At 46.8% G+C, this 19,201-nt stretch overlaps 1 protein-coding gene across 1 annotated transcript; it reads left to right on the forward strand.

Moving 5' to 3' along the window:
• On the forward strand, positions 1-17,685 carry LOC119524583 (E3 ubiquitin-protein ligase TRIM11-like). Its single transcript, XM_037823284.1, has 6 exons — positions 1-1,060; positions 4,719-4,814; positions 10,592-10,822; positions 12,259-12,281; positions 12,380-12,480; positions 14,616-17,685. The coding sequence occupies exons 1-6, from the start codon at positions 638-640 to the stop codon at positions 15,257-15,259; spliced, it is 1,518 nt and encodes a 505-aa protein (XP_037679212.1). The 5' UTR covers positions 1-637; the 3' UTR covers positions 15,260-17,685.
• Positions 17,686-19,201: the final 1,516 nt, after the last annotated feature.

Raw genomic sequence — 19,201 nt, forward strand, 5'->3', positions numbered from 1 at the left:
AGAAAAGCCAGCCAGGCTTCCAAAGCATAGTTACCATTAATCTTCTGTTTTCCTTCCCTGTTCTGCACTGCTCCCTGCCATCCCACATTCCACCATCAACACATTTACAAAAGTGGTTTAAAACATAAGTGGGACTTATCAGTGGTTGGGGTCCTCGACTTTAAGTAATTGTAACAGCAACTCTGAGGTCAAGAGGAGCAACGCAGATAACAGGTGCAGGTTAAATTGCCTACAATAAAGTGGGAATTTTTAAATCAAGTTTTATTGGGGTATAATTTACACTATCAAATTCATCCCTTTCAAGTGTACAATTCAGGGGTTTTCAGGCAACTTGGCGAGTTGTGAAAGGAGCACCACGGTCACCCCAATAAGGTACCTGGTACCCACGAGAAGCCCCGCCCGGGTCCCAGCCCCGAAGGACAGTCACCCCACTTGGCCTTTAGAGATGGGCCTCTTCTGGACGTTTCCTGCCACTTGAGGTTCAAGCCGGGCTTTGCGCCCGGAGGTTTCCCGGCCGGGCTCCGGCGCTCCCCCACTGTCACCCCGCCCCGAGGGCGCGGACCGGGCGGGGTTGGCTCGGGCCCCTCCCGCCTCCGGGAACCCGAAAGCGAAAGGCGGACCCGGAAGCGGCGGCGCCATGGCCTCGCGGAGCCTGGCCAAGGACCTGCAGGATGAGGCCACCTGCCCCATCTGCCTGGAGCTCTTCTCGGAGCCCGTGTCCCTCGGCTGCGGCCACAACTTCTGCCGCGCCTGCGTCGCCCGCAGCCGGGGCGCCGGCGACGCGCCCTTCCCCTGCCCGGAGTGCCGCGAGCCCTGCGCGCCCCGGAGCCTGCGGCCCAATCGGCCGCTCGGGAGGGTGGCCGCGGTGCTCGCGCGCCTGCGGCCGACCTCGGACCGCGGGGGGCCGCGCGACCCCTGCGACCTGTGCACCGAGCACTTGGAGCCGCTGAAGCTCTTCTGCGAGGACGACGGGAGCCCCATCTGCGTGGTGTGCGACTGCGCCCGGGCGCACCGCGACCATCGCGTGGTGCCGCTGGAAGAGGCGGCGCAGACCCACCGGGTGAGCCCGGGGCCGGCCCCGCCACGCCTCTCCTGGGACCCTCGAGCCCACCCGCGTCCTGCTCCCGTATGCGCTTCGCTTGCTCTCTCCACGCCGCAGTCCCGGCTCTCTCCCCAACTGCACCCGCTACCCCTGGCTGACCCCTCTCCCCAACCCCGCCCCCTGCAATCGCCCCCTTCCCGCATCTCACAACCCTCCTCTCGTGACCCCGCTCCGCCTCGGACCTTCGCTCCCCGCCCCAGACGCCCCAGCCCTACCCGGAGACCCTCAGACACGCCAGGACCACGCCCCTGCCTTGCCCCGGGATCCTTCGCTCCAAACCACCTCCCGCCCCGCCCCAGCGCGGCTCCATCCCCTCTTCCACCACCTCTGGACTTACAGCAGCAGACCTCACTCCCTGCCCCCTCTCCTCCCGACCCCTCCTTACAATCTCACAACCCCTTATCTCACCCCTCTAGGCCTGGACTCGCTCCCAGACCAAGCCCCGAGATTTCGCTTCCCTCATCTTCGCTCAGATTTCATCCTTCCTCCTCCACTTCCCCCTCCAGCTCTGCCTCCCTCCTGACTGGGGAGGCCCAGCAGGCTCAGCAAGGTCACCTCCTAACCCAGACTATAAGCTCAGCTGGAGGGAAGGCGCTTTACCAAGCTGCATCAGACTTGGAGGGACTCAGTGTTCTCCTCCTCCAATCACTGATGATAAGAGCTCCCTCACTCATATATGCTTGGGCTTGCCCGGGACTAGTCCAACTTCTCTAGGCCCGTTGACTCAGGTAATCCTTACAGCAATGCTATGAGGCAGGAATTCATATTATCCCCATTCTATAGATGGGGAAACTGAGGCACAGAAGGATTCCTTGCCTCTGGTGACTCAGCTGGTAAGGGGCCAAGGAGGGATTCAAACTCAGGAGGCAGGCTCCCTATCTGTATTTTCCAGAAGACTGGGAACTCTTCTCTCCTGATGTCTCTGTCTCTCTCTCTCTGTCTCCATATATACATATATTTATGATTCCTTATGATTAGATTCACATTAAGCATTGTCAAGAATCCCACCTAGATAATGCTTTATACTCCACATAGTATCACATCCAAAGGTCCACAATGCCAGGCTGATGCTAAGCTTTACCAAGTTCCACTTGATTAAGGTGGTGTTTTAGTTTCCCCACTGCTAAAACAATTCCCGCACAATGGGTTGGCTTAAACAACAGGATTTTTTTTTTAACTTTGAAAATATCTTTATTTTCAAAATTTCATCTGAATATGCATGTGGATCACAGAAAGATATTTTATGTGAAGCAGCAAGCATCCAAGAACAGGGAAGAATATCTTATTAAGGTTTTAAAAAGGGAATAGCAACATCACCACAAGATTCAGTAGTGACACAGCTACTGTCTTTCAACAACTCTAGAGATTTTAGAAATATAATTCCAGTGACATTTCTAACAATCCTTGGAGGTAGGCAGATGTCACTGAGCCTTGTTTCCTAGGCCTCCTATAATACAGGGTGGGTATCGGTGGGGTGATTTGCACTGAGGATGGGAAACCCAGAGCCACAGCAGGGACCTGGGCTTGCTGGCTGATCCTGGGATCAAAGAAGAAAGCAAAGTCCGAAAGAGCTTAACATAAAGGAAGCCAAGTTTATTTACTTGCCATGAGAGGGAACAAACAGTGAAAGGCTTGGTTGACTAGGCCTGTGTGGAGAAGACTCAGGGTATAATGTAACAATCCATGCAACAACTGGAATTGAATGGCTCTTGTTTTTGAGGTGAGATGTTCAAAAGGCGATGCTTTTCTCCCCCCGAAGACCATGGGGTCTTTGGCTTTTCTGTCACGTGCAAGGCACATGGTGGTGACTTCTCCTTTCTCTTCCAGGTTCCATTGACTCCCAGCTTCTTTTCATGGCTTTCTTTGCTTATAAAGATTGCAGCCAAACTGGTTTATGGCCTGCTCTTGGGTTTGGGCACGACTTGACCAAGAACATCTCCAAAGTTCCTATTTACAATTGGCTTCACACCCACCTGACCAGGGTTTGGGTCCTGCTGTGCCTTTTCTGGGGACGTGATTCAGTCCCCAATGGTGGTACCACCGTCTCTCTCCATTGTGCAATACTTTTTCCCTTCTTGATTAATAAGTCATCTGGGGGATGATGTTTGAGACAGCATATCCATGTCCTCCTCTTCTCCAACAACCTGTCCCCTAGTGCTTCTAACACCTGTGAATGATCCCTGCCTGAATCGGTTATTATTGTGGTGGTGCACAGTCCTCTACTTTTATTCCCTCAACATTTATTAGCCAGCATTTTTTCTATAAGGAAGCATTTTCCCTTCCTGGCCAACCTCTTTTCTTTTGACTACCAGTGCGGAGTTATGATTTCTTAAATTAATTTAATTGGTTATAATTTATTACCTCCACTGTTCCCCCCCTTTTTTTAAATTCAGTTTTATTGAAATATATTCACATAGCATACAGTCATCCATGGTATACAATCAACTGTTCAACCACTGTTCCTTTTGATGCTCAGATTTGTCACAAGTCTGGCCAAGGGGAGCCCCTTTCAAGTCAGCTGCTGTTTTTGTGACATGCTTTTAGGATTCTTTCATACCATGGTGTTCTGGTTTGCTAATGCTGCCATTATGCAAAATACCAGAAATGGATATGCTTTTATAAAGGGGATTTGTTAGGTTACAAGTTTACAGTTCTAAGGCCATAAAAGTGTCCAAACTAAGACATCTACAAGAGGATACCTTCACTGAAGAATGGCGGATGGTGTCCGGAGCACCTCTGTCAGCTGGGAAGGCACGTGGCTGGCATCTGCTGGTCCTTTGCTCCCAGGTTGTATTTCAAAATGGCTTTCTCCAAAATGTCTCTGGGGTTCTGTCTTCACTCCTTCCTCTCAGCTGCTGTGCATCCTTGCTTCTTTCTCCCAGGACATTTCTCTCTAAGCATCTGGGGGACCTCTCTCAGGTTCTCCAGGGCAAACTCTGGGCTTCATCTCTCAGCTTAGCATCTCCGAATGTCCTTCTGTCTGCATCTCCAAGCATCTCCAAGTGTCAGTGTCTGTGTCGGCTCTTGAGCTCTCTTAAATATTCCAGTGAGCTAATCAAGACCCACCCTGATTGGGCAGGGTCCACACCTCCATGGAAATGATCTAATCAAAAGGTGTCAACCTGATGAAAAGAGTAATCAGTCAGCCCGCACAAGATTGCATTAAAGAACATGGCTTTTCTGGGGGACATAATAGATCCAAACTAGCACACGTGCTTGGGCCCAGACATAGAGTCTGCCCTTTCTCCACCTTTTAGTGGGGAATGATGGTGCTTAGAAACCAAGATTTGGGTGTTGGTGTGCTCATTGCTACTAGGGTTTCATTGATTCTAGGCTGTTTCCCTTGACAGGAAATATATACCTGAAATTATAAAATCATGAGTTCATTCTGATACCTCCAATCCAGATCCAGCTCTTCAGGGGTCTTCCTTACATCCCCACATCCTTTGGGGTCTTTTCAAAACGGGGTTCATTCATCTAACTCTGGGCCCCAGCACTCAGTAAATCCTTGAATGAATGGGTGAGAAGTGAACGCTGCTTGCTTTCTTCCCCTCTCATGTGACTCCACATGAAATTCCTGCCCAAGGAAGCTTAACCTCCCTGCTCTGTCCTGCAGGAGAATTTTCCGAAGATGCTGGAAGAATTGAGGAAAGAGATGAAAAAGGCGGAAAGGATGCAGACGGAAGTGGTGACGACTTCCGAAGTGTGGCAGGCAAGTGGCTGGACCAGCCTGGGAAGCAAGCCCAGTAAGGGGCTCCTCCTTCTGATTCCTGGGGTCGAGGACAAATTGGGGTAGCAGTGCTGAAGGGTTAAGCCAGTCAGGAAGCCCACTCAGGGCCAGGTAGACTGTTGGAAATCTGGCACTGGGTTTAAGACACTGGTAGCACAGCTATGGACCTGGTCCATTTGAGTACTTTAAACTTGCATAGGAAGCCACCATTTGGGAGGGCTTTTTTTCTTTTTTTTTTTTTTTTAAAGAAATAAGGTGGGGTGGGGAACACATTTGAAAAATATCTTTCTTAGAATTTGGGTTAGATTATGTTTTCCAGGCCAGTGGTTTTGGAGTTTTTTTGGCTACCACTCACAGTTGCCCAAAACTTCTAACACCTCAAACTAAAATATTCATACATATGAAAATATGTACATCATTGGAGGAAAACACTTTTTTATCAAACAGTCTTATCTATATGCAGTTTATTCTGGTATCTCCTAGTCTGCTCTACTCTAGTCTAATTAATTTTGTTAAAAACAAACATTTTGTTTCAGTTTGCTAAAGCTGCTGAAATGCAGTATACCAGAAATGGGTTGGCTTTTACAATGGGGGTTAATTAGTTCACAGATTTACAGTTCCGAGGCCATGAAAATGTCCCAATTAAAGCATCAGTAGGACGGTAAGTTCTCTGAAGAAAGGCCGATGGCATCTGGGGTTCCTCTGTTCCCAGCTGGAGTCTGCTGGGCCTCTTCCGGATTTAGCTTCTGGTTTCCGTGGCTTTCTGCAAAATATCTCTGAGCTTCTGTCTTAGCTTCTCTCTTAGCTTCTCCTGGGGGCAAACTCAGGATTACATCTTAGCTTCTCTGAGCGCTCTCCAAAATGTCTCTGCCTTTTATATCATCCCATAAAGGGCTCCAGTAAAGGATTAATTCCCACCTTGAATGGGTGGGGCCACATCTCCATGGAAACACTCAATCAAAAAGTTCCAACCTAATCAAAAGACTAATACGTCTTCCCCCACAAGACTGCATTAAAGAACATGGTTTCTTGGGGGATACATAATACATTCAAACCAGCATAGTATCTTTTAGTTATTTTTGTAAAGAGTGTGAGGTAAACGTCTAATTTTGCATTCGTATAACCAATTTTTCCCAGCACCATTAGATGCAAAACTATTTTTTTCTCTATTGAATTATTGTGGCAACTTTGTTGAAAATCAATTGACTATCAATTTGTTTCCATTGATCTATATGTCTAATGTATGCCAATATCACACTGTCTTCGTTACTATACCTGTGCAATAAGTTTTGAAACCATGAAGTGTAAGTTTGTGTTTCTTTTACAAGATTATTTTGACTATTGTGAGTCCTTGCATTTCCATTGCAATTCCCACCCTGCTGGGAATTTGATAGAGATTGTACTGAATCTACAGATTAATTTGGTGAAAATTGCCATCTTAACATTATTGGGTTTTCTGGCCCATGGTTGTGTTTAGTTTCACTGTTGTGTTTCACTAAACAAGACTTACATTTCTTCTGCCAAATTTATTCTGAAGAATTTAATTATTTTTGGTCCTATTGTGAATGGAATTTTTTTCTTAATCAGTTTTAGATTGGTCATTGCTAGTATACAGAAATAGAATTGACTTTTTCCACCATGGCTGTAGCATTTTACATTTACACCAGCAACATAGGAACAATCAAGTTTCTCTGTGTCCTTGTCAGCATTTGGTATTACCGCTATTTTTAATTTTAGCTATTTGGATAGACTTGTGGTTTTAATTTGCGTCTTCCTAATGGTGAATGATGTTGAGGATCTTTTCCTGTGCTCTTTTGCCATCCGTATCTTTTTCAGTGAAGTATCGTTTCATTTGTTTTGTCCACTTTCTAATTCAATTTTTATTTTTTTAGTTTTAAGAGTTCTTTGTACATTCTAGAGACAGGTCTTTTGCCGGGTCCGTGGTTTGACTTTCATCCTCTCCACAGGGTATTTTGCAGAGCAAAATTATTTAATTTAGATGAAGTCCAAATTATCAATTTTTCTTTTATGGATTGTGCTTTGGGTGTTAAATCTAAGAACTTTCCACTTAGCCCTAAGACCCTAAGATTTTCTCCAGTTTTTTTTTCTAAATGTGTTATAGTTTTATGTTTTACAATTAATCCACAATCCATTTTGAGAATTTTTCTGTAAGATGTGGCATTTGGGACATGCTCGTGGATGCTCAGTTGATTCAGCACCATTAGTTGAAAAGGTTATCTTTCCCCCATTGACTTGCTTTTGCACCATGCCAAAAAATAATTTGGGAAGTGACATCAGCAAAATAGTTGTGTAAGGACTTCTAAAAACACACAAGAAAGCAAGTAAAGCTAATAAATAACAAAGGTTGCAGGATATAAGACCAATATACAGAAATCACTTCTGTTTTTATTCAATATCAATGAACCATCCAAAACCTGAAATCAAGAAGACAGTTCCATTTACAATAGCATCAAAAATAATAATAATAAATTTAACAAAAGAAGTGCAACACTTATACATGGAAAACTAGAAAACAATGTTGGAAGAAATTAAAGAAAAACTAAATAACCAGAAAGGCATCCTGTGTTCAAGATTTGAACAATTTAATATTGTCAAGGTGGTGTTACTTTCCAAATAGATCTACAAATTCAGCACAATCCCTATCAGAATCAAAATCACCTTTTTTGAAAAAACTAATGACAAGTTGATCTTAGAATTCATATGAAAATACAAGGAACTCAGAATAGCCAAAACAATCTTGAAAAATAAAAATAAAGGTGGTGGACTTATATTTTCCGATTTCAAAACATACTGTAAAACTACAGAAATCAAGATTGTGTGGTACTGGCATAAAGACACACATAAAGGTCAATGGAATAAATTAAGAATCCAGAAATGAACCCATACTTCTGGGGCAATTGATTTCTGACAAGGTTGCCAAGACAATTCAGTGGGGAAAAAAAAAACAACCAAAGAAAAAAATGGGAACCAGAAGTGAAGTAGATGAGCAGTCTACTAAATTCCTACTTGATCCGTATAAGGGAAAGAACTCTAGGTCAGGTGAACAGAAGTCTGTCTTGAATCACCAAAACAGAGTCATGGCCACTCAATCAGCTCCCAGACTTGAGCCAATTTACAGACCCAGAGCCCTCCTGAATGAAGAAAGAACCAGTTACACTGACAAAAATATTTGCCAAGCATTCCCCAAAGGAACCTGCAGTCTTTTACCAGGATGAATGTGCACTGAGGAAAACGAGATAATCAGATTTGTCCGGAATTATCAGACACTGGCGCTGAGCTGACGTTAATTCCAGGAGCCCTAGAATGTCACTGTGGCTCATCAGTTAGAGTAGGGGCTTATGGAGGTCAGGTGATAGATGGAGTTTTAGCTCAGGTCCATCTCATAGTGGATCCAGTGAGTTCCTGATCCCATCCTGTGGTCATTTCCCCAGCTCCTAAATGTGTGTCATTGGAATAGATATGCTCCATAACTGGCAGAACCCTCACACTGGTTCCCTGACTCATGCAGTGAGGGCTAGCATGGCAGGAAAGGCCAAGTGGAAGCTACAGATCTGCCCCTCCCTAGGAAATTAGTGAGCTGGAAGAATGCTTCATTCCTGGAGGAATGCAGAGATTAGTGCCACTCTTAAGGACTTGAAGGATGTAGGGGTGGTGATTCCCACCACATCCCCATTCAACTCTCCTATTTGGCCTGTGCAGAAAACAGATGGGTCTTGGAGGATGACAGTGGATTATCATAAGCTTAACCAGGTGGTGACTCCAATTGCAGCTACTGCTCCAGATGTGGTATCAGTGCTTGAGCAAATCAGCACATCCCCTGGTACATGGTATGCAGCTATTGATCTGGCAAATGCTTTTTCCTCAATAGCTGTAAGTAAGGACCACCAGAAACAGTTTTCATTCAGCTGGCAAGGCCAGCAGTTTACATTCACTGTCCTACCTCAGGGTTATATCAACTCTCCAGCCCTATGTCATAATATTGTCCACAGGGACCTTGATCATTTCTCCCTCCCACAAGACATCACACTAGTCCATTATGTTGATGATATCATGTTGATTGGACCTAGTGAGCAAGAAGTAGCAACTACTATAGACTTATTGGAAAGATATTTGTGTGTCAGAGGGTAGACAACAGATGCAACAAAAATACAGGGGCCTTCCAACTCAGTGACATTCTGGGTGTCCAGTGATGTGGGGCATGTTGAGATACACCTTCTAAGGTGAAAGATAGGTTGTTGAGTTTGGCCCCTCCTAAACCAAAAAAGAGGCCCAGTGCTTTGTAGGCCTCTGGATTTTGGAGGCATCCTATTCCCCATTCAAGTGTGGTATTCTGGCTCTTTTACTGAGTAACTTGAAAAGCTGCTGGATTTGACTGGGGACCAGAATAAGAAGAGGCGCTGCAACAAGTCCAGGCTGCCATGCAAGACACTTTCCAACTCGGACCATATGACCCAGCAGATCCAATGGTGCTAGCTCTCGTACCCAGTTATTTACTCAAAACACTGATCTAGGTTTTGCTGTGGAGTTACTTTTTAGATTTGGTTGACATCTACCATTTGTTAACTTTAGTAAAGGAGATGACTTTCGATGCTGTGGGTGAGTCTCACCCAAATAGTTGAAAGCCTTAAAGCAAAAAACAGAGATTTCCTTGAGAGGAAGAAATTCTGCCTCAAGACTGCAGCTTTACTGTCCAGCCAGCCACCCTGCCCTACAGATTGTGGACCCAAGACTGTTGCATCAGCTCCTGCCTGAGTATCCAGTCTGCTGGGCTGTCCTATAGACTTCAGAGTTGCCAACACCAAAATGGCATGTGCCAATTCCTTAAAATGTGTGTGGGTGTGTGTTTAATTTGGTTTGTTTTGGTCATATATATATATATATATATATCTATTACTGGTTCTGTTTCTCTGGAGAACCCTGACTAATATACCATTATATCAAAAATGTTATCCTCTCAACATGTCATCAGCACAATTCTCTTTTTCAACCTCCGTCTTTGTGCTTTACACTTAGAGTGTTCTAGTGTGAATGCCATCTTGAGTACTTGAAACATGGCTAGGTACTGAACAGCACCTCAAAAGAAGCTACCATATAATAGGACAGTGTGGATTTAGTTGTCCAGTTCAAACCATTATGCTATCAGCCTGGGGGTTAATAGGAAAAAAAACTAAAACAGTGGCCTCAGCTCATTCATGATCTGATTTGAGAGCAACAATAAAATGAGCTCTCTGGAGAAGTTTCCAAGAAAGCAGGAAAGGATGATGGTCCTGGTGGTGAACTGGTAAACGCTAACAACGGACTCTGTAAGCAGGGCTGATTTGTGCTGCTTGCACATTTCCTTGGTGAAAACTCTCCTGAAATGAGAAGTTGGGGAGAGATACATAGCAAGATACACACCAGTGTGTCTTACCACACCATGCAGAGACAATAATCATAAAATAACTTCTAAGACATAGATAACAGTAACATGTAGTAAAATAATTAGGAAATAAGGAAGTTTTAGTATTCATTACCTTTGTTTTTGATGTAATTTATATAATTGTAAGTTTAATGTCATTTTTAATAGCGACTGTGTTTAACGGCTGACTTGCAGAATTGGTAACAGTTTTAATGTCAGCTCTTGTGTGGTGGCCCCAGCAGTTCCTGAGGAATCCATTTTGTTTCCACTGGGGCAGGCCCTGCCTGTGTGTACCCCAAGCCCCTGCTCAGCCTTTCCCCATTTCCTCCCGCACCCCCAGGCGAAGGTGCAGGAGCGGAAACAGAGGACAGTGTCTGAGTTCGAGAAGTTCCGACAACTGCTCGCAGAGGGTGAGCTGCGGCTCCTGAGGGAGCTGGAGGAGGAGGAGGAGGCGATGCTGCAGAAGTTGAAGAAGGAGGAGCTCGCCCTGGCCCAGCATGGCCGAACCGTGGAGGAGCTCGTCTTGGAGCTCAATGAGCGCAGTGAGCGTCCTGCTCTGGGCCTGCTCCAGGTGAGACTTGCATGGATGGACATGGGGAGAGAAGGGGGAGAGCATGATGGGATGGGATGGGCTGGCCGAGGACGGGTGGTGCCTAGGGCATCTCACCGTAGAAATGAGAGATGTTGACTTGAATTGGGGTGTTCTTCTTGGAGGTGTTGCTCAGGGGTCAGAGCTGAGGGAGTTAGGACACGACAGTCAGGATTGGGGCATCGGTTGGATGCTGGAGTCAGAGGAAGGAGGGAGGAGGATGGAGTCCAGGTTTCTGGAGTGAATTTCTGAGATATGATAGGGCCCTGGAAGGGGTTCAAGTGACAGCTTGAGTTGTGAGTTCTGTTAAATGTTAACTGGTCTCGCCTGAGTAGAAACGCTGACTTGACAGGTAGCTCACATTCTTGAATTAAAGAGTGATCGTGGTGGGAACTGTTCTGGAGGACCCCACGACCACCCTCAGGTTCCAGAATTCACTAGAGCTCAACAAAGCCATTGTGCTGATGATTGTGGTTTATTACAGCAAAAGGATACAGGTAAAAATCGGCAAAGGAAGGGGCACATAGCGCAGGGTCCAGGAAACCAGGTGTGAGCTTCTGGTTGTCCTCTCCCGGTAGAGACACACAGAGAGCGCAGATCTCTCCCATTACCGATGTGTGAAACACACACAGAATATTGCCAACCAGGGAAGCTCGCCTGGGCCTCTGTGTCTGGGTTTCATTGGGGTGGGTGTGTGTGGCTGACCTCAGTCTCTTCCTACTCCAGAGGTGAAGCTGATGCCATGTGTCCCAAGAACTGCCCCCCCCCCCAATAAATCCAATCATTAGCATAGACCACAAATCACGCTGTTAGTGTAAACTACCTGCTGTGGCCCAGGACCTCCAGGTAAAGAAAGGCACTTATTGGGCTGGGCATTCCAAGGTAACCATTCCAGGTTTGAGTCCCAGGAGCCGAGCAAAGGGCAAAACCTTTGTTTTGGGCAAAGTGAACCCTCTGCTGTAGGGCTGGGTAAAGTATCCTATAGAGGGTTTAAGGTACAGACAGGAGAGACAGCCAATGGGGGAGAGTCTGGTATGGCTGGGGAGAGGTCTCCAATGTTGCTGAATGATCCAGAAAGATAAGGACTGAAAAATGCCCCTGGGGTCTAGCATGTGGAGATTGTTGATATCCATAAAGAGAGCTGTTTTGGTCAAGCACGGAGGATGGACATCGGGTTAGAGTTGATGTTGATTTAGAGGTAGAAGAAATAGAGATGGGAATGGACAGTTCATTTGGGACATCTGAAGGAGAGGAGAGTGAGAGCCGCAGCTGGGGGGAGATTGGCACAGGGGGAAAGTTTGGTAAGGAGCCAGTGAGGAAACGCATGTGAAGTTTTTGAACTCTTGTGGTTCATGAAAGTGGTGGTGGTGGAGCTGACTGTTCTCTCCACTTACCCGGTGTTTCTCTTTTCTCCTCAGGGTCTGGGAGAGATTCTGAGCAGGTATGTGTTCCCTGGGTGCTGAAGAGTGTTCTTAGGAAACCAGATGGCCCCAGCATCTCTCTGGACATGGAGGGTGACGGGACATGTGCTTCTTCTAGGATTAAGAACCTGAAGCTCGAGATGCCAGCGACTTTTTCCATGGAGCTGAGGACTACATGCAAAGTTCCTGGGCTCCTGGAGACCCTGAGGAGATTTCAGGGTAAGGGGCCTGTGGGGTCTCTTTCAGGACATGTGATGTCTCCCGTGTTGTGGTTCTGAGATTGCAGAGTTGGGACTTTCTACACAGCCTCCCTCTGAGATACTTTCTCAAGGACTCCCAGCCCTGATCCTAGAACTGGGTTATCTTCAGTGGGACAGGATCCAGGGAAGCCCTTTCTTCCTTCCTCTCACTTTCCCTTTCTGTCAGTGGTTTCATCTTGCTTCTGCTTTCCCTGTCCACCTCCAGGCAGAAATGCCGTAGACCTATTTCCTGGCTCCGAGATGATGGCAACAGTTGGGATTTAAGAAAGGGGCTGTTATCTCCAAAGCCTACATTAATTCATCATATAATTATTCAGCATACAATGATAATTGACTCACCAAATAATTATCCTGTGCCCAGCACGGGGCCAGGCTCTTTGTGGATCGAGGTGAACAGGCAGGCACGTGCCCTGTACTCTGGGGCTTTAGAACAAACAAGTGCACAGATTAATGCATAACCACAAACTATGGAAAGCGCCCTGAAGAAAAGTGTCAGGTTGCTACGAGAGACTCCACTCAGGGGTGGGGGCCTGGTCTGGAGTCCAGGGTCAGAAAAAACCTCCCCAGAGCACTGCTGTGGGGGCTGAGGCTGGGGGTGGCAGGCGACACGAGGCAGGGTGGCTGAAGCAGACACTGTTTCTGTCCCCACCGCTCGATGGATAAGACCTGTGTTAGCATTCTTCCTTTCCAACTTCCTTATTTTGGAAAAAATGTGAAACATTATGGAGACGTTGGGAAAAAGACAAAACTTTGGCGAGCTCCATTTATTCTCCACACCTTCATCCTCAGATCCCGTGATCTCTCTGCTCTCTTTATTCTGCCACCCATGCTCCCTCTTTGTCTCCTGATTTGGGATTTTTGTGACCCAGTCTTTTTCTGTTCTACATTCACCAACCCCCCCACCAACACACACACACTTCCTCTGTTGTCAATAGTAACCCTTCTCCTACCAGCGCTCCATCCCCAGGACTCTGCAAGTTTCAGCCTTTATCTTCATGCTCTCTTCTCTGCACAACCCTTCTTGTTGCTCTAACTGTCCCCTCCTCTGCCCCTCTAAATCGCCACCTCCTGCCCTGTCGTCTCATGCCAGCCCACGTGCTATGGTGGCAAGATCCCCTAACCACTCAAGCTCCGAATGCCCCCTGCTCTGTGGAGTGCATCTTCTCCCCTCTCCAGACCTGCCGATGCATTGCCACAGCACGTCTGTCTTCCAGGGGGCTGGAGTTTTTCCATCAGCTGTGCCACCTCTTCCAAGGTGCTCAGTCTTGGAAAGGCCGAGACCCAGGTAGAGCTTCACAGAGAACAGAGTGGGTATGCCGCAGTATGGCTGCAGTGCGACTGCAGAAACCAGAAGTCGCAGCACGGGCAGCAGAGCGGCCCTTTCCTGCACTTCCTTTCTGTGGGAAGACGCCTTTCCCTCCACAGTAAGAAGCAGTGATAAGTAACAGAGAAGGGCTGGCATTGCCTGTGTCCTGAGTGGTCTCCACTCGAAAACACCAAGGGATGGACTGTTACTGTCTTCATTTTGCACCAAGGGATGGACTGTTACTGTCTTCATTTTGCACCAAGGGATGGACTGTTACTGTCTTCATTTTGCAGAAGAGAGAACCAAAGCTTAGGGAAACTTAGCAGCCACCAGTGTTAAATAATTTAAATATGTATGAAGTTCAATATTATTACTCTTGTTATTACTTAGACGACTTTTGTGAAAGGCAAGTGAGGATAGTATTTTACACATCTGTCTTTAGTCATTCATCCAGCAAGTGGCTACTGCATGTGCCCCTCCAGTGCCAGGCCCTCCCCAACACTGATGATGTGGAGGAAAAAAGGACACACTGTGCTCTCCTCACCCCATTACTCAAAGTCTGACCTTCCCAGTGGAAGAGAGAGGAGTAGACCTCCTACAGGGTCAGTATGGGGAGGGATGCCTGCAAGCCCGTAGGGGGCTGGTTTTGAAGTGTGGGTCACAGTGGGTGGTGGATGGAGCTTCTGTCTGGTTCAGTTTGCTCCATCTGTCTACCCTTAAGTTTGTCTGCCCCTGCCTTGCCTGGCTCAGGCCTGGGCTGATGAAGTGTCCATGGGCTGTCTCCACAGTGCAAGTGACCCTGGACCCCAAGAGTGCGTCCCCCAGCTTCACCCTGTCCGAGGACCACAGGACCGTGACACAGACCCAGCCCTGGCGCAGCCAGTCCAGTCTGGAGAAGCTGCTGGGGGACTTTACAAGCGTGCTGGGCTGCGAGCGCTTCACCACTGGGCGACACTACTGGGAGGTGGAGGTGAGAGGCGGAGGGAACTGGACCCTCGGGGTCTGCAAAGACGATGCCAACAGGAAGGTGTCAGCCCTCTGGAACCAGGATGGTGGATGCTGGAGCAAGGGAGACCTGTTTCCTGCAGGCACCTTCTATCCTCAGAAAACATTCTACCCCCGGGTTGGGGTTTTCCTCGACTATGAGGCAGGGGAGCTTTCTTTCTACAATGTGAATGAAGAATCCCACCTTTATACCATCCCCCAAGCTGGCTTTCACGGGCCCCTCCGGCCCATCTTCATCACCCCCCCATGGTGTCAGACCAGTCTGACCATCTGTCCAAGGCCAGGAGAGAGCACCAAGGGTGTTCTCATTGCTGGAGGGGGCGCAGCTGCAAAGGCATTGCCCAGGGGCCCCTCTAAGCCCCATGTGTTTGTGTTTGGAGGTACACCTGCCCCAGCCCCTCCTCATCCCCCACAGTTGGGTTCCTGAGGATCAGAGCAAGTTGGCAAAGGAAAGAGGCTGATGTTAGACAAAGCAATTAGGGACCTCATGATTAGCTGCATCTCCTCATGCTGCTGTGGCTGCTAAAATAACCCAGGCTTCTTAACATTCATTCCAGAAGAGCTTCATTTCTTCTCTTTCCTGGTAGCTCCTTACCAAGTTGGGGGACTCTCATGGGCTTGGCAAACCCAGATGGTAACAAGCCATTTCAGTCTCATTTGCAGTGGTTTAGTCACACAGAGAGCATTATGAGTTGGTGGATTTGATGTTGGTTGAAGGAGTCGGTGATGAACTTGCTCGAACCCAGAAGGCAGACCCTGGCATCTTGTTAGCCTTGCAGAGTCATGGTGGTCATGGCATAAGATGAAAGGGGGCAAAGATGAGCTGTGGTATGCCTGTTGTCCCATTGGGATGCTGCACCCTTCTAAACTCCACATTCCCTAGGAGAAGCATTGAAAATAGACAAAAGTGACCAGAATGGTAAGGGTTTGGGCAGTCACCTCATGAGCCTTATGGTTGCAGACCTGGCTTGCTTATCAAGGGGGACAAAAGGTTTGTGGGCAAGAGGACAGGATTTGTGAGCTGTCCTCATATGCTGGAAGGTACATGCTTTCCTGATCATGTGGGCTGAATCCCAATTTGTGCATGATATTGGAGAGGAAGTGCAGTGTGGAGTGGGTTAGAATGGCCTCAGACTTTTCAGGCCCAATGCCTCTTTTTCTGAAAAGTATTTGCTATGAAAAGTGAAAATCATAGATAACAAATTCTCCCTGCATGTAATTTTAAAAAAACATCGCTGTGAGTGCTGAGCTTAAAACAAAGAAGAAATAAAAGGCAAGCATTTTATAATAAAATAATAATTATGTCAACATGTAAATGCTTGGGTGCAAATGCACCAGAGATGTACCAGCAGTGAGCTTCTGTCTGTATCAGAACTGTGATCTGGAGGGCTGCAAATGCCCGCTGAGCGAGGAGGGATTCCAAAGAGAAATCCACAGGGACGCTGCCTTCTGGGATGTTCTTTTCTGAAATGATGCTTAATTCTTGATCAAATTCCAAACTAAACAATGTGCAGTTTTTCCTCACTTTACCAGACATTGCATTCCTCAAAATGTATATTAAAATAGTGCAAACAGTGCTCTGTGTTCGTGTGTGTGAAACAGAGTTCTGACGTCCATGGGTGTCTGGTGGGACAGTCAGGACACGTGTGGGACATGTGTCGAGTCCCTGGGTTGGGCTGGCCTGCATGCTGCAGGATGTCACATTCTTGGTCCACTATCTGTGATACAACAGAACATGTGCCCACAAGCTCTCACAGCCTCCACTCGGTTGCGGGAGCTCTCCCATCGAAAACCTTAAGATTAGATGTCCTCTAGGGATCCTTCTCTCTCAGGTACAAATGACCATATTTTAAAGACAGTATAAATCTTCTGGTAGGAAAAGGGAGTCCTATAGTTGGAAGAGACTTCAGAGGGAACTGAGCCTTCTTCTCTGCCTGACTTTTGCCCTTGGCTCCTGGGTGGTAAATTGTAAGCCCTTGGAACGCCCTGCCTCTGTTTACCTGGTGTTGTGGGGCTATACCAGTTAGGCTACCTCAATGTTACTGGCTCACTGGAGGAGGCTGGGTGCCAACCAGAGTGGAGTCTTACTCCAGGTTTGGTGTCCCACTGATACAGCCCAGTGGCAAAGTAACAGCAAGGCTTTATTTGAGATGTTACAGAGGGCACCATCAGGCTGGAGTCCCTGAGCAGAGAGACCACTGCTCCTGGTGGGCTACAGTTCAGGCTAATTACAGCTTAGGCAGTTACAGCTCAGCATGGTACATGCCAAAGAATGTCAGCACAGCCGAACTGAAGAGAGAGTTGCCCTCAGTGAGTTCAGTCTTGGCCTTTTATTGGTTAGAGGGGGAGGGCTTAGACATATGGTGTTTTAGGATTGGCTGATTTCTATGCAAATAAGGGACTGCACTGTGGTCAAATGGGGGACAAGTTAAGAGCGACTTGTGGTTGGTTCCACTGAAGGCCATTTTGATTGGTGCTTGCATCGTGGGCTATCTTGATTGGTCCATCAAAGGTGGTTCAGGATTGACTCATTTGCAATCCTAGTCCTGTGCCCCCAGCAGTAACACTGCAACTTACGGTGGTCCCATGAGATCAACCTGACTTTTGGAGAGGCTGGAGTCAATAGAATGTGGCCTAATGAACTTGTATGTGCTCAGAATTCATTTTGTTTTGTTTTGTTTTTAATTAAATTTTATTGAGATTTATGCACATACCATACAGTCATCCATGGGGTACAATCAGCTGTTCACTTGTTCACAGTACCATCATATAGTTGTGCATGCATCAACACAATCAATTTTTGAACATTTTCATTAGCATACAAACAAGGATAAGAATACAAGTTAAAGTAAAAAAAAAAAAAAAAAATCCAAAGCATCCCATATCCCCCTTCCCTCCCTGTTATTCATTTACTTTGTGTCCTCATTTTTCTACTCATCTGTCCATACACTGTATAAACGGAGTGGGAGCCACGTAGTTTTCACAATCACATGGTCACGCAGTATAAGCTATAGTTACACAATCGTCTTCAAGAATGAAGGCTACTGGGTTGCAGTTCAAGTTTCAGATGGGTATTTCCCTTCAGTTATTCCAATATACTAAAAGTTAAAAAGGGATATCTATATAATGCATAAAAATAACCCCAGAATGACCTCTCGACTCTATTTGAGATCTCTCAGCCATTGAAACTATTTTGTTTCCTTTCTCTTCCCCTTTTTGGTCCAAGAAGGCTTTCTCAATCCTGTGATGCGGGAGCCAAGCTTATTTCCTCAAGTCATTTCCCACATTGTCAGGGAGATTTGCTCCCCTGGGAGGACTCAATTCATTCTGTAAACCATTACAATCAGGGTTCAACTCCCACCACTTCACCATAACTAACGAAAACTCTTACCAGTGCCTGCTAGCCTCCTAATGGTGGACTCTAAGCTCTTCAGGGGCCAGTTCTATGATTCTCTGTCCTCTCCATGTGACTCCCTATGGAACTCTTCCCATGTCTGTTTCACTTCCTCCTCCACCCGCCACATGGCTCTGCTCCTCAGAGTTCCTCTTTTGCCGTGTCTGCCCTAACTGTTCTTCTCATGAGTTGATCCACTCTGTTGACCCCGGAACCTGGGCAGACAGACCCGGACCCACCGTCTCTGATTGTGTATTCCTCGTGTGAATAGGCATTATTTAAGAAAATATTCCAGCACAATTTATTTCGGGAAATAGTGAAATAGGGTTTCTTTACTGAAGGCCTTCTAGAGCAGTTACCATCCTATCCTCTAAGTGGGGACTCATGATGCTATGTTTCCCACATTCCCAGAATATGTGAGCCTTTTGGGCAGGGGCTTGGCTGTCTTGTTGAACACAGTCCCTTGCAGGCAGAACACCATGGGTGCATAGCAGGAAGGAGGCAAGGAAATGTTGGGCAAATGACCATTCTATGGAAGCCACTGTTCCAACCCCACATCTCTTCTGAGGACACATCTCCAACAGCTTCCTGAATTCTGTGCTCTCATTGATCCAAAGTATGCAAATTCAGCAGGCCCCACATGGAACCCCTCTGTCCTCACAAATCAGAAATGCTTCCCAGGTTATGTATGTCTATGACTAGCACAAGAATTCACCCATCCCCTAAACTTAAACATTGCAGAGTCATCTTGGGCTGTGCCCCTCTCACATTGCAGCTGTTAAATCTCCCATGGTGTCTCCAGAATCAATCATCCATCCAGCAAATACGTTTTTAGCACCTACTATGTGCTAGGTCTTGTTCTAGGCACTTGGGTTATAGTGAACAAAAGAAACAAAAACTCTGCTCTGTGGTAGAGGTGGACCATTAACAAATGAAACAGATAGTGAGTCAGACAGTGGTAAGGGCACCGGGACA

The sequence above is a fragment of the Choloepus didactylus genome (genome assembly GCF_015220235.1).
Source record: "Choloepus didactylus isolate mChoDid1 chromosome 11 unlocalized genomic scaffold, mChoDid1.pri SUPER_11_unloc2, whole genome shotgun sequence".
NCBI lineage: Eukaryota > Metazoa > Chordata > Mammalia > Pilosa > Megalonychidae > Choloepus > Choloepus didactylus.